This window comes from Corythoichthys intestinalis, chromosome 1 (genome assembly GCF_030265065.1).
Source record: "Corythoichthys intestinalis isolate RoL2023-P3 chromosome 1, ASM3026506v1, whole genome shotgun sequence".
Taxonomy (NCBI): domain Eukaryota; kingdom Metazoa; phylum Chordata; class Actinopteri; order Syngnathiformes; family Syngnathidae; genus Corythoichthys; species Corythoichthys intestinalis.
This window is the reverse complement of record NC_080395.1, coordinates 25982985-25999441: the sequence shown is the minus strand read 5'-3', so window position 1 is coordinate 25999441 and position 16457 is coordinate 25982985. Positions and strand designations below refer to the sequence as shown.

Genomic DNA, 16457 nt, shown 5'->3' with positions numbered 1-16457 from the left:
TCCCCTTTAAATTATTTTGTTTCTGGTTCTGTCACTGCTCCACTTGACGTTTCTACAAGTGGCACCAAAATCTAATAGGTGCTTCTGTCTTTCCAATGTACCACCCATGAGAAAATCAGAAAAAATGCTGCCTGTTGTAATATTAAGCAACCATAACAGTGAATGACGGAAAAAAGAACCGTGTCTGTTTGTTTTTGTTGTGTTCATTGAATTTTTTTGTCAGTTGCAGTAACTTGTCAAGCATCTTTGTTTCCAAATTTGTGAAATCTAAATTGGTAAAATTTCTTCTTTCTTGTTTTTTTTTTTTTAAAGCCTCGAAAGAACACCAATGGTCCCACGAGTCACGTCAGGGCCCTCAGTCCTGTGATGAAGAGCAGTTCATCATCCTCTTCATCATCCTCATCATCATCATCCTCCTCCTCGTCCTCATCCAGTTCTCCATCAGAGAAGAGGACGCCGCGGCGGACGCTGCATCATCAAGATGTTGCACCCTTCGACAAGCAGGAAAAGGCCAATCGGATAATATCAGAGGCCGTAGCTAAAGCCCGACAACGTGGAGAGAAGAACATCCCGAGGATCATGAGTCCCGAGAGCTTTCCCAGCTCGTCGTCACAGCACAAAGGTCATCAGGCGCATAAAGGAAATGGCAAAGTGCGGTCCAAATTTAAAGCCTCCAGGAAGGCCTGCATCGTCCCTCCGTCCGCCTCCAAGCAAAAGCCCAAGATCGGGTATGTGATTCTAATCTTGACTAAACAACTGTGACTAAATCAGACTTTCAATCATAAAGGTAGCCTAGTAGATTGTCCAGATAATTGTTCATCTACGATGTTTCAAGTTTGTGTAATTTCACTTTCTAGTCCCTACGATAGACTTTATAATGTAATTGACGGGGCATGGAGCGCGGGGCCGATAAATAGGGGGCCTGCATTGTTGGCGAGGCCATTAAAGCTGACCAAGTGCAATCACAGACAAAGAGCTAAATGCTTGAAATTCTGAATTCTTTATAGATATGGGCGTAAAACTGTCTCGATTCTTGGTTAAAAGCAAAAGACACCGTGCAGGTAGCATTTATTTTACGTAAATATGTCAAATGTGCTGCTCGTCTTTAAGTTCACTCTGGTGCCGCCTTACCACAACAAAGGGCTTTTGATGTTGAAATTCTTGTGAATAAATGTTTAAATCCCAGAATTTTTTATAGATATGGACGTAAAACGGTCTCGATTTTTGTTTAAAGGCAAAAAAAAAAGTGCAGATAGCATTTATTTTACGTAAATATTGCGAACTATGATGCCAAAGTCTTAGCGCAGGGGTCCCGAAACTACGGCCCGCCTTCACATTTGGTCCGGAACAATACCAGAGAGCATTTTTATTTATTTATTTTTTTCTAATAGTGTTATTTATTTCCTGGCTTTTTTCGGTGAAGAACCCAGAGAGGGTTATTTGGTTATCATCTATTTTATTAAGTGTTATTATTATTATTTTATATTATATTATGTTATGTTATGTTATGTTATTATTTTTAATTTATTTACTTTTGTTCCGTGAAGAATCCAGAAAGGGTTATTTGATTTTGACTTTCTGAAAAACAATACATTTTTACATTTAGGCACTCCTGCAATCGTCACCCTTTTTCTGTTGCAAACTGACCCCGGCCCTTCATCAGAGAAGGGAAAAGTTATGTGGCCCTCACAGGAAAATGTTTTGGGACCCCTGCCTTAGCGGCTAATTTCTCCATTTTTTTACCACAAGGTTTCAAAATGCATGCATGGCTCGAAAAATAGAATTACCTTAAAAAATGATGATGTCTATGTTCCTACATTAAGCCTTCTTCCTGTTTATATTTTTGCAACCAATAACAAAAGAGTCTGCTGTGGCTTGTGGTGATGTAGATTGTATTTTTTTTTTTTAATCAACCATTTGCAAACCACCTAAACACCAAGTTTTAAACTCCTGTACTTATTTAATTTCCTGGTAGTGGTAAGTAATGAGGTAGGTGTATTATTGAAAAAACAGTGGTTGTGTTTAAGGAACTTTACTAATACAGTTCCCTTTGTAGGAGTGGGAACCTCAGGGCACCTCACGATATGATACGATTTGCGATACAAGGCTCACGATAACGATTATCTCACGATATCACGATACAGCGATTATCGATATATTGGTCAGAAATTGGATACTTGACATTCTACGATGCAACTGTTGAAACGAAAAAAAAAATGTAGAAATAGAAAAAATACTGTTTAAGTCATTTATTAAACAGTGACACCTTTTCTGTGCAACATCGCTGTAAAATCTAAATCTAAAATAAATCTAAATCTAATATAATATATCTAATATAAATCTGATGAATGGCACCCTTAATTTATTTAAAGTTTTAAATCTTAAAAAAAAAAAAAAAAAAGTGCCGTAGGTGTAAGCAGTTGAGCTTGGAATGGGGCAATGATAAAATTGGTGGGTCTTTTCTTCGTATATGACCTTTGTTGCTTGGTTTGAGCACTTCCACTATCTGCTTCAGCATTTAAGATGTCAGACTTGCTCAGTCACAGTCTTCCTCATCTTAAAAACAACAAAATAAAACAAAAAATATTATCTACTTCATAGCTTTTGAGTTGAAATCCAGATTTTTTTTTGTGTTGGAAGTATTGAATTAAAAAAACAAAATGAATTGAATGTATAGAAATTAAAAATGCAATAATTACCTATTTTTAATATGTAGGCTACATTAATTATCATGCACATCACTTTATATATCTTGGAACCTATTCAAACCATTTTTATAGTTTATTGTATCAAAATGTCAGTAATAACAGTTTGTGTAGTAAACTAGATGGAAAGTGGTTCTCAAATAATATCAAATAAATCGGTAAATTCATGTGGGCTTGTTCGATATTCATTTTCATCCAATTTAGGGTCCTGGTTTGTTTTATATCATTCAACACCAAATATCATCAAAATAATACATGTAAATTAAAAAGTCAATTACATTGCAAAACTTTCTTACCTCAAGTGATGAAAGCGAAGCTCACAAACTCCGGTGTCCACTACGTCACCAGCTGCCAGTGAAACTTATTTTTCTTAGACAATTCTTGCATACAGCAAAGTCCTTGTTCACCTTACTTCCTTTCTTGTTGGTGTAAAATCTAAAGTGTGTCCACACGTGTGATTTGTAGCAATATTTTTCTCATTTTTTCCTCCACCGGTCTCACGGAGCTTTTTTATTTTTTCAACCCACTTGGAGCTTCCTATCTTCTTCTCTAGACGACTTGTGCGCACTTTACCCTCACCGCCACTCCCGAGCGCCCCTAGTGGACTGCCAAGGAATTGCTCAACAAACATTGAGCAGTTTACAGCATCCATACTCCATTGTATGGCCAATATGTTAAATAAAAGTATCGATACTTGGCGGGAGCATATCGATAACCGATCAGGTTGCAAAATATCGCGATATATTGCTGTATCGAGATATTGTCACACTCTTACCCCTTTGTGTTAAAATCAACTGTCTCTCTCCAATTATACGTCACACTAGACGTTAATGATGACGCTCGTGTATGCCGCCACCATAATGCTGCCTCGCTGTGTACACAGAGTGCACTTGTGTGGTGGTGTCAACATGGTCCCTGTCATCTCAGCCGTTGCATTTACGCGTCGGCTCCAATATGCCACTAAGTGCTTCCTTTCCACCTGATTGCTAAGAAATTATCAAACATGTTTCCACTTGATGTGGTATCACATTTACAGGCTGTAAAAATGAAAAATGGAGGCTTTTTTAATGCTGAAATGAATGTGCTATAGAACCAGTCAACAGTTGTGCTTTTCAAAACATTCCCTTCGATAATGATGTTTGAAGATTTAGATTTGATATGAACATTTTTTTCTGCCGTTTTTCTCCCCAGATTCATGGTCTGTGGGAGCTCAAAGTTCAGTCTTTTACTGCGTGCCGCGACAATAAACCAGGCACGAGCCATTAGAAGAGACACAGGAGCAAACAAAAGCTACAGTCACATGTGACACAGCGTTGGCTCGTCTATGCAAGCAAATGTAATCTGCCTTCCCTTCCCCCGTTCCGCTGTTTAGAGGCGTTAAATATCTAGGCCACACCCCGTATTTTTCGATTGGAAGAGCAGCCAGTGCAAATGTGAGGGCTAAAGCAGCAGATGAATGAATGAATGTATGAGGTGATGATGCGGAATTGTCTTCTACCAAGAGTAATTTATGTCACACTCGCTTGTGTTAATTAGTTCAAGCAGGAAAGCATCACACGCCTCGGCACTGCCGTCCGTTTTATCTCAGTTGCTTGCATGCTAATTTTGTGGTTTCTATTAAGATGCTTTTTTCCTCAAATTTTCAACAGATTCACTGTTCATCTAATTTATCTTTGAAGCAAAATATTGTTAGATTAGATAGCTTTCCCCTCCACAACCACTGCGCGCTGGAGTCTACGAACCAACTGTTTAATGAAATGCTCTCCCAATTGGTCTGATTTCTGTCTTTCAAAAGGTAGCACCGATAAGCGTCCTTGTTGCGGGGTAATGAGTTGTGTAACCCATTTTTTATTCCGTGTAACCATGCATGGCCTACATTGGAAAAGAGCACAGCGTGTGAACAGAGCTTAATTTTCTACGCCCTCCTTCTGTAACATTTATTATTACATCATGACATTGTATCCATTTCTTGAAAATGTGTTTTTTACAACATTTACAGGAAATTACACCCTATGTTGTGATGAATTAAGCTGTAGTGGTGGTCTGGCCCTGTCGTTACTGGCTTGAGAGTGCCTCTTGCTGTGAGCTGATGGCAAGTTCAGATGCACAAACTCCCGGTGGGCGTGTGCAAAATGTTTCATTGAAGGTGTAAAGAGTCAGTGTGTGTGATCCGTCATATGGGCAAATTACTTGTGATGGTAACGCTTTTTGTGCTACTGTTTGGAAACTGCACCAAGCACAGCAATCATTTTGAAGCCGATTGATTCCAGAAGAGCTGCTTTTAATTACAAGTTCAATCACATTTGATGGTGGTTCAGTTCACTTATGTTCATTTACAGTAAGTAATGATAAATTAGTCTTAAAGGGCTTCACATGCCTACAACTGAAAGGGGATCAACCACATCCCTTTGTCTAAACCCTTCAATGGGGCAAGGAAAACTCAAAACCCCAAATGGGGGAAAAGAAGCCTTAAAGGGAACTACAGACGGAGAGACTTTTGGTTCTTAAAAGCTAAATGTTAGTATATGCCATAATAATTATATTAGATAATATAATAATATTCAAACCCCTCTTAATGTTTTCGTTTTTTTAAAATTTGAAAAAAATAGTTTAACTAATAGGTTGCCATTGTTGTTGACGACTCAAAGCACTCTGCGCAGTGTTGACACTGGGCAGCGCTGCCGTACTTCCAGTGTCATCGTTAGTTACATAAACATGTTGTCGGTTCTGCCCTTCCAATTTGAACCCGAGCGGAAAAGTGATGAGCAGGACAGCACTGTCGATATTTCACAAAACGAGCAGCAAAAGCATGTAAATGAAGGTCTTCAGCGGGATTCAAACCTGCGTTTCCCGTGCGACAGACGACCACAGGACTAGGGACTATCCTTCCGCATGATGTTAGTCAATACTTTCTTTATAAAGCAATCGCAACCCACATGCGTTGTCTGTCTGTGTGGTAAAACCTGGAAGGGAAACACAACTGAAAAGAAAGTGCGCTGGCTTGACCACAGAATTAGAAAACGCAGCTCACTTCAGACAGCAAAGAGACAACATTAACATAGGGTGTAAGATGTGCTTTAATGCTTTTGCACACTAACAGTATTTACAATAATTAAACCAATTATGTGTGTTTAAAACTAGGTGTTATGATTATGTTTTCTCATGTAACAGTCTATTCGCTTGTGCTTTAGTGCTTACACAATGAAAAGAGTCATAATGTTTCTGTTTTCAGTAGACGTCACCATAATGTTTCTGTTTTCAGTAGACATCACCATAATGTTTCATTCTGGTTTCTGTTCTCAATAAAAGACGCGGCCCCCAGGAGGGAGGCTGAGAGGGAGGCTTGTTGTGAGCAAACGTGCTGCACTTTCAGCCTTCTCCCTGGTGGCCACCAGTGTTAATTTTATCTCCGTCTCAAGTCTGATCCTTCCTCCGTCCCTTCCTAGGTCTTTGTTGTTTTCTTAGTTCAAGTATTAAGTTTAGACTAGGGCTGTCAAAATTATCGCGTTAACGGGCGTTAATTAATTTTTTAAATTAATCACGTTAAAATATTTGACGCAATTAACGCACTAGGCCCGCTCAGACAGATTTAAATGTCAGTACAGTGAAAGGCCAACTTGTTAATTGTGTTTTATGGAGTTTTTCCGCCCTCTGCTGGCGCTTGGGTGTGACTTGCATATGTTATGTGGCGTAATGCCGCCCTCTGCTGGCGATTCAGTGCAGCTGATTATTTGGGTTTCGGCGCGCTTTTCTGACGTGATTATATGTCGACGCGAACTCACACTAATAGACAGTGCTATTCAGACCAGCTAACGTCCGCATCCAGTATTCAGTGGCAGTTCTCATAGCCCCATCACACTGTTTGTGTCTAATACATGCATGAGTTATATTCCTCCTTTGTTTATATTCATGAGCATTAGATAGTTATTGATGATGTGTATTTGAATTTGTTCACATATATGGTGAAATGCTAATTGCTAGTGCTACTGCTCAAATGGACACGTGTGTGTACATTTTATGTTATTTTGTGATTTATGCAAGTTATTGACACATTGCCTTGTTATTTTCAGTTTTACAAAAATACAAGAAACGTTCTCCTGTCAAAAAGAGATGACTTCAGTAAAGCCCATGCAACTTTCTTTGCCACACCGTCTGATTTCTTTTTGGAACTTATGTTCGCTATCTGTCAATTTGTGTACTCACACACATTGAGGACAGAATAGGGCTACTAGTTTATTTTTTGATTGAAAATTTTACAAATTTTATTAAAACGAAAACATTAAGAGGCGTTTTAATATAACATTTCTATAACTTGTACTAATATTCATCTTTTAAGAAGTTTTTCTATCCATGGATCACTTTAACAGAATGTTAATAATGTTAATGCCATCTTGTTGATTTATTGTTATAATAAACAAATACAGTCCTTATGTACCGTATGTTGAATGTATATATCCATCTTGTCTTATCTTTCCATTCCAACAATAATTTACAGAAACATATGGCATATTTTATAGATGGTTTGAATTGCGATTAATTGCGATTAATTACGATTAATTAATTTTTAAGCTGTAATTAACTCGATTAAAAATTTTAATCGTTTGACAGCCCTAGTTTAGACCTAACATAGGGATTGCGTAAACGGGTTTATTGAACACACACAAAAAACACACGACCGCGAAAAGGGATACACAAAAGGTCGTGATCAATTAAAAAAAAAAAAAAAAAAAAAACGAAGTAAAACCGCTGTCAGTGGCAGACAAACGAATAAAACAAGGCAATAATGCAACTAGCAACAAAGGAATATACAAACTGTCAAATGGCAACAAGTCAATATCTCGGCAAGCTGCCTAGGATCGGTTTAAAGACACTGCTAATGAGCTGGAATTGAATGCAGGTACGACGTTGGGAACTCATCCCACAGCTCTGTAACAAAACAATCTGACTAGCATTCGAGTGTGACAAAATCATGCCAGTCGTCATACTAGCGGCTATTCTCCCAGTCCATCCCTACGCGGCTGAGTCTGTCATTTCACTTCTAGTCCTAAATGCATGTGATATCTATGAGACGCATCGGACACTACCTGCTACCACACTAGCATCATGCGGGCGTAGTTTTTAGCAACGTCGGCGTAGTTTGTAGCGGCTGTCGGCTGCAGTAAGTTTTTTTTTAATTTTTTAAATTTTTATTGCTTCTTCCTCTATGCACGTGGCGTCAGCGCGTTGTCCCGCATTAAAAGTAGTCCGGGCAAAATGTGATTCTTAGAGCTGGCAAAATTAAACTATTCCTTGAGGTGAATAAAATTACTCTGATCAGTTTTTAAACTCGAGTTACTCGAGTTGCTCGAGTATTCGTTTCAGCTCTACTACGTATTATAGATTTTTAAATCAATGGCAATAATATATGTGTTTCTAATAACATATTTTAGTAAAAGAGAACAATTGTGGCTTATTAGAGCCTACAAGTCTTTAAGTCTGAGGTTCCCTTGCCATAAAGAGAACATTTATAGCATAACAATTCAAACACCGCGTTTGTGAGCTGGATGACGATAGTTGTGTTAGCTACTAAACAAGTGATGTCGTACTAGGCTAGCTAGATGGAATGTAATTTGCCAGTTTGATGAAATGGGAGAACCATAACTTGCTATGGCACAGTATGTACATTGCGGATAAAGAACCCTGAAAATATTGTACTGCTTCTTGTTACATTATGTGCCTTGGCTCAGTGAAACTCAGAAAACACTGTCCTAAAAACATACGTCCCCATTTTCATAGTTTATATGAGTTATGGAGAAATGTTGAGGCCCAAAAAGGCAATTGGATCTTCTGGAGAATAAAACTAAAACAGCGATAGATAACAAGAGCAACTTTTTCAATGCTTGGTGCCAGTTAGCCTGCTTTTATGAGTGTGTAGCATGTAAGGTTTTGACAGAAAGCTGGGGCAAAACACTGTAAAGAAGGCAGCACTGATCACCGGAGTTAGGTTTGGAAGAATAATTCCTTCCTATGGTCACAAAAAAGGGCATTAGGAAGCTTGTAGCGATTTCAGAACTAGCATGAGCGCCACGAGACAAACACATTTTTGAAATACTTTTTGGAAAAGGTCAAGGTCTTGTCATTGCGTCACTACTGGCAAGCCCAAGTGATGATGGAATTAGGGGAGGGGGTCTTTAACATCGAGACTGGCTGACGGGCCATGTTATCACGAATGAAGACATGCTACATGGATGATGACAACCAGCCTGGGAGGAGAGTTCTGTTTACTGGCACGCACCATTCAGGCTCTCCCCATCAAATATTAAAGCATTTCAGCAGAGCGTGCACTTGGCCTCTCCTCCTTCAGACGTCATGCTCTGCTCTTGATGCTCAGGAAGCTCGCATGCGCTCACACTTGCCACTTCTTTGAAATGGGAATTGAGTTACAAATGTGCCTGTTATCTCAATCATCCGTCCAAGTTACAATTTAGCTATTGGGGGGGGTGGCGTGGCTCAGTGGTAGAGTACTTGTCCCCCAACCCAGAGGTTGTGGGTTCAATTCTCCGCCCTGATGAACTCGTTGCTTTGACAACATAGTTGTAATACGTAAACATCCATTTGGTTTTAATGTTATACGCAAAGTCTACGATGTCAGAAAGTGTTCTTGGGTCTCTTTGCAAAAGACTTGAGAAAAACTCAGGGGAAAATGAACGAACCAGTATGTATTAAGCGTGTATAATATGTGTTTGCTACACTAACTGCTAAAATCTACTACACTAACTACTAAAGTCATTTTGCTTTTAGTATACAGATAGATTTTAATTACCACCATTTAAGTATTTTTAACCATTCATGGGTTTAAATGAGAGGTTAGAGATTACTCGCGATTCGGCCGTTGAAGATTCAAGAACGATTCACAAACCTCCAAATTCCGATTATTGAATTATACCAGGTAAAGCGGAAATAAAACACAGTCAGCGCGGTTTTCAGGACGCAATAAGGAACGGACCGAGAGTAAATATCATGTTCAACTCATCCCTCTAGATAAAGAAGAAGAAGGAAAAAAAAAAAAAAACAATAATACCTGACTGCGGCCGTCAGCCACTACAAACAGCGCCCAGTTGCTAGTTGCTACAAACATACGGCAACATACGGCTATGGTAGATATCACATATATCTAGAACTAGATGTGAAATGACAGACGACGGCCGCGTTAGATCATATACCAAGAACTAGATGTGAAATGACATACTTTCCCGCGCTAGTAAACAGACGCCATCTTAAAGCAATAGACTTCTCTAGAAGGCTCTGTTGTAGCGAACCTAATTACTTTTTATCTTAAAAAAAAAACAAAACAAAAAAAACTAAATCGGCAAAATCTTGACTTGATTCTATCTTTAAATGATGAAACAGTTTTATGACTTTCACATGTCGAAAGTAGACAGAAGGAAATTATGGAGTAACGGGAGCAATTTGAACAACTTTAATGGTTGATTCACAATATTAAATTAATTAAATGTAGTTTAAAGCTGCCGATACGGAATGGGGACTTGAGTATTTTATTTACTGTTTTTAACGGTTAACTTAATACTGAAATAGTTGTTTGGTTTAGCCTGAGAGGATTTTTGAACAATTTTTGAACTAGTGCAGAAAAAAATTAAAAGCGGGGATGGGGGGTTTGTGGTGCTTCAATAATCAATTTCTAATTGAATCGGAGCCTCTGAATCGTAATCCTAATCGAATCGTTAGGTGCCCAAAGATTCCCACCTCTAATTTAAATTAGAGCAGGGCGGTAAACCGAAAATTTACCGTCACCGAAATTCTTAACGATGACCGACGTAATTTTGACCATGTCGGTAAATTCGGTAAATTAATAAAACAAGAAAATATAGTCTTTTCATCCCGCTTTGATTCTGTGTTGTTCGTCTATGTTCTTTCCCCTTTAAGAAAGCAGTGAATGTGCTTACGTAGGGAGTCACGTGATCATCAGGAAGCCAATCAAACAAAATCCCGGTAAGCTAACGCTAGCAGCTAACGCTAAAGGCAAAACGTGATGGAGTGTGGCTTAAGGGAGGTTCACCAAACTTTCAACCGACATTTAGTAGACTCTTGGTGGCATCCAGACGGGCTTTCACCCGCTGTCCTCCTTTGTTCTCACGATTTCCGGAGATGGTGCTTTCAGTGCTTTCTACTGGTAGCCAGGCTAACGCTAGCTTGCGGCTAACGCCACAAATGAACGTTATGGAGTCGGATAGCGGCTCTAACATTGTCGAAACGGCTGAACTTAATGAGTGGATTGGGCACGGACTGCATCTAGCAATTACTATGTGGCGTTATTTTGTATCTGTCTGTGTGTGATTCCTCTGATAGCTTTTGTGATGGTAAAGCATTCAGCATAAAGTACAATCCAACGGCAAAACTTATAATGACCGAGAAATGGCCCCAGCTATTTTTATTGTGCGTGCATTTATTAAAAAATGCACTGGGGGGAAAAAAAAAACCTTAAACCATAAAGTAAACACTTGTATTTAATAATTATGTCACAGCAGCCATTAACAATAAGTTGTCTTTTTGAAGTGTACTGTTCAAGCTGCAAGTCATTTGTGTTACAATTACATGTTTGCACAGGCATATTGATTTTGACAATGTACATTGTTCAAGTCATACACGCTGTTATAAATGTTCATACTTGAATTCTTATTGCTTATAATACATTTTTATAAACTTAATGTTTAGACTGCATGTACAATTGTTAAATACAGTATATCAAATTGAATGCTGGTAAATAAATCAACAAGAAATAGTTAATCTGTATTTCATGCATTGATTCAGATTTTCAAATTATATAACAGTCCGCTTGGGCGAATTTATCGGCATTTATCGTTATCGAGATAAATCTGCTCAATTTATCGTGATACATGTTTAAGGCCATATCGCCCAGCCCTAGTTTAAATGGTACCCCATCATGCAGTATTGCAATTCACATACGTATGTTCTAAAACTACGCTATATTATTTTTTTTTAGGGAAGCAGTAGCATAACAAAGAACATAACTTGCAAGCAGACTTGCAGCTCTTACACGCCACCTCCCCGGGCGTTGCCTCTTTAAGTTGCATAATACACAAAGACACAATACTATGCAAAGTATTTTAATGTTTTAAAAATAACACTTGCAACAGTATGTGTTCAAAAGGTGTTCAGATATGTCAGTATCATGACATAAATTGTTGTCATATACCGATGGTGGTGCAGTGATACATTCGTCTGGCTTCGGTGCAGACAGCATGGGATTGATTCCTACTCAGTGGTGGTGTGATTGTAAGTTTGGGTGGTTGTCTGTCTCTGTGTGTGGCCTACCGCTGACTGGTGACCAGCTTAGGGTGTAGTCTGCCTTTTGCCTGATGTCAGCTGAGATAGGCTTCGGCACCCCGCAACCCTGACAAGGATAAACTGTGTAAGGCATGGATGGATAGTTGATAAGTCCTTAGAGTCCATTAGAGCAGTGTTTTTCAACCGGTGTGCCGTGAAACATCGTCAGGTGTGCTGTGAGAAGTTATCCAATGTCGCATTTATATATGGCGGAAAACACTCAAGTGACTTGAAGTTCCGCTCTGAGACCCCCAATTTGGCCAACTTTCAAAATTGTCCGATATGCATGTGTAATACATCATTGAAGAGCTTAAAATCTCAATTTTCTGTGGGAAGAAATTTTTGAACAGGAGGGCATTTATTTAAAAAAAAAAAAAAAAAAGTTTTTTAAGCGCGCAAAACCCTCTCTGGAGGTGAGAGCACACGAGAGCAGAATTACAGACGCCATGACTTTAACGAGAAATTATCGCGTACTTACCTTGTTTTGATCCAAAAACTCCATGTAGCATGTATCACTGAGTGTCAAGACATAGGTGTGAATGGCCACAGCTGGATTTTGGGGGGATTTTATGGGTGAAACATGTTAATATAACAAGGGTCAGGATGCAGAAATGGCAGACATCAAGGAGTCGTCAAGATGTTCTTTTTCATATATTTACCCTTTTAAATGTTGTTTTTCAAATTTTCTTTGTTTGGATTGAGTATTTATCATCTAACATCGGTGAAAATGCGATAGTAACAAAAAAAAAAAAAAAAAAAAAAAAAAAAGAAAAGAAAATACAATTAAGTGATAGTTATTAGATATCCGTGACTTTTTTTACAGACACTGTTTTTTTTCATAGTGACGTAATTTGTTTAAAAGTTTAAATTATACGAGTGAATAATTTTTTGAGTCGTTTTTTTTTTCAAACGTAATATTAGACATCAATTAATAATTCTAAGGTAAAAATGACATTTTGAATAATTAATATAATTATTTACCTACGTTTTATGGATGGGTTGAAACAAAAGCGGTTGTGCGACGTCTGTAAACAGGTTTTGAGGGTAAAACGGACAAATTAAAAATAGTTCGGGGGCTTAATGTGCCACGAATTTGCTATGGCAGCATATAGACATATTGTTCTTTCAAACACAACAATTCTTTTGGCTTAAAATACAGCAGTTTATTTTAAAGAGTGTTGCAAGAGCAGAAGCTCTTTTTCAGTCTTGTCTGTTTTCCGCCATATATCTGTCGTGTTCAAGAACTGCTCGGATTTCTAGCCATCAGCAACCTTGCTGTCTGCGACAATGTGGACCCCAGCACGTCTACTGCTCATCAATTGGTTAGACTCGTCATGTGTCAATATACTCGACAGTGTCCTTTCTATGTTACCCATTTGACGGCTGTCAATTCTCCCCATGTTTTATTCCAACACATTGTTGAGGTCAGCAAGGTTGCTAATGGCTAGAAATCCAAGCAGTTCTTGAACGCAACACGAGCAGCTATCCAACAGCGCCATGGTGCCAAGCAAGTTTAAACGTCATCTTCAAATGAAACACCCATCGCTTCAAAACAAGTCGATGGACTATTTTGTTCGCCTTTGTGAAAACACAGAGAAACTTTTTTGAGAAAAACTACAAAGGTAAATGAGAAAGCCCTCAAAGCCAAAGTTACCTTGTTGCTAAAACAAAAAAGTCCCACACAGTGACAGAGACATTAATACTACCTGCCTGCAAAGCCATTGTCTGCGAGATGCTTGGCCCTGATGTGGTTAAAGACATTGCTCAAGTCCCGCTGTCTGATAATTCTGAGCTTTTTCAAGCCTAATTGCTATAAAAAAAATAAATAAATAAAACCGAGAAAGACTGAAAGCTGTTAAAGAATAAGGATATCGGCTTTGTGTTCATCTAAACAGGCTCAAGTTTCACATTGAGTAAGTATACATACTGAAAAATTATTTTATAATCAAATATACTGTCCAGAAAATAATTTTGGAACATTTTTGGTTTGTGGTGTGCCGGGAGATTTTCTCCAATGTAAAAACATGTTGTGACTTAAAAAAGGTTGAAAAATACTGCCTTAGAGTCTTTAAGTATGACCTCTATTTTTTTTTTACTAGTTTTGTTTTTTATTTAAAAAGAAAAAAAAAAAAAAAAACACTTTCCGAGGGGTGTAAAATACTCGAGTGCAATTGAAACCAAGAAAATGTGTCATATGACTTTTACTGTTAGGAAGGTGCGCTACATTTCAATATCAAACACACAAAAATTTGCAGTTCAGGACCCAATTGTTAATTACTTATTTTATTTTTTAAATTTACATTCATATTTGCTTTTTGGGAAGCAACCCTTATACTGTAAAAGGCTTACTGGTGCATTATCTATATTTATTGAAGAAAGTATGGGGTTTGAATGGAATTGGCGATTTATAATGCTTGTCAATTATACGACGACATGATACTTAATCAGGGAGCACCATTTATTGACAACAGAACACAGCTACTGTATGGCCATGGTTGACGCCGATTGGAGAAAAAGTCACGAACATAGCACACTTTTTTTTAACTTGGCATTAGAATTAGAAAGGCACGGGAAAGTGAGTAGTACACCAAACTAGGGCTGTCCCAAACAACTAATTTTCTCCCGATTAGTCAGCCGACTATTTTTACGATTAGTCGACTAATCTAATAGTTAAAAAAAAATCTTTTTTTTTTTTTTACTAATTTAGCAAAGAAATTTTTGTTGACGCTTATCAATTCACAAAAAACATATTGGAACACTTAAATTATTTATTAAAGTACAAATAAACATGTAAATAACAATAATAAATCACAAATAAACAATGAGTTCAAATGCTGATAGAATTAACTAGTGTAGCATCCTGATTGAAAAGATGGTCTCTTAAAATGATGGTTTACAACTTTTATTCCATCCTAGATGTAATCACACCGTAAGAGCTACGGTGCACACAAATAAAACGAAATTCGAAATTAACAAAAACTTTTCACCTTTTTCCTTTTAAACCTTATTTATATATCAATGAATTGCCTATATGAATTGCCTTTACCTTAATTTATTACCTTATCATTGACAATCTCTCCCTTGAGTGCAATCACTGTATATACTGTATATATTTATGACATTTTAACCTTATGTAATTTTATATACCATAAAATAAACCATAACGTGAAATAAACCTTTCAATTAGCTTTAAGAACAATATAATAGCACTTATAGGCCCATTGTCAATGAAACATTATTATTTAGTAAGGCGACAGCACCCTCTGGTGTACAAAAAAATGAAAAAAAAAAAAAAATTACAAACTGGGTGACGGCACTTGAGGTGTTTATTCACGGCCGACGTGAAGAGACAGGACAGAAAAGTGTACCCTCCTTTGTTTCTTTGAAAGAAATCAATGTTTTGGACACTCTGGTGCGCTTTTTTTTTTGGCTTTCTGCCGCTTTCCCCGCTTGCATACAGAGCATCCGACGTTCTGAACTTTCCACGCATATATTTTTTAACCCTTCATTAACCGTCGACGGGATGTTGTGCTCGTCGACAGATTTATGTCATCGATGACGTCGACTATGTCGACTAGTCGGGACAACTCTACACCAAACTTCCTCTGATTAAAACAAAAGTATAATTTAGCTTTCCAGATTAAACAGTACTTCATATATTAATGTTCCATTAAAACTATAAATACACGTACCGTACTTTCGGATTATAAGTCACAGTTTTTTTCATAGTTTGGCTGGGGGTGCGACTTATACTCTGGAGCGACTTATGTGTGAAATTATTAACACATTATTATATCATTTCACATGTTATTTTTGTGTTTTGGAGTGACACTGATTGTGTTAAACTTGATAGCATGTTATTTATGCTATAATTATCTGAATAACTTAATAGCTATGTTACGTTAACATACCGGCCACGTTCATATTTCGTTGTTCATGCATCATGTAACATTATCATACTGTACACTTATTCAGTTGTTGTTGCTGTTGTTCTCTATTGTATTTTTATTTTTAAATTGTGTTTCAAGATGACATATCGGTTCTATGTGTTGGATTTTATCAAGTAAATTTCCCCCCAAAATGCGACCTATACTCCGGTGCGACTTATACTGCATATATTTTTTCCTCTTCGTTGGGCATTTTATGGCTGATGCGACGGATACTCAGGTGCGACTTATAATCCGAAAAATATGGTACCTTATTATCATTTGTCTAACCAAAATCAAGCAAAGTCATGCTTTTGGATGATTTTTAACCCTTCAATGCCTGCAATATGAAGCAATTGTCAGAGAATCACAAAATTTGAAAAATAAAGTCTTAATGAAACCTTTTTTTTTTTTAATTTGTAAAAGAGAAAACAAAAATAAGTGTAATAATCGCTCTAATATGCGCTCTATAACCCTTGCT

General features: G+C 37.6%; 1 protein-coding gene across 8 annotated transcripts in view; it reads left to right on the top strand.

The window, feature by feature from the left end:
- chd9 (chromodomain helicase DNA binding protein 9) overlaps positions 1–16457 on the top strand; it is a 148804-nt gene that overhangs the window by 57914 nt on the left and 74433 nt on the right. For all 8 annotated transcript variants that reach the window (XM_057846585.1, XM_057846567.1, XM_057846543.1 and 5 more), the window contains one exon: positions 313–728. In XM_057846585.1, coding sequence (XP_057702568.1) covers positions 313–728 — 416 coding nt within the window. The remainder of the gene's footprint in view (positions 1–312; positions 729–16457) is intronic.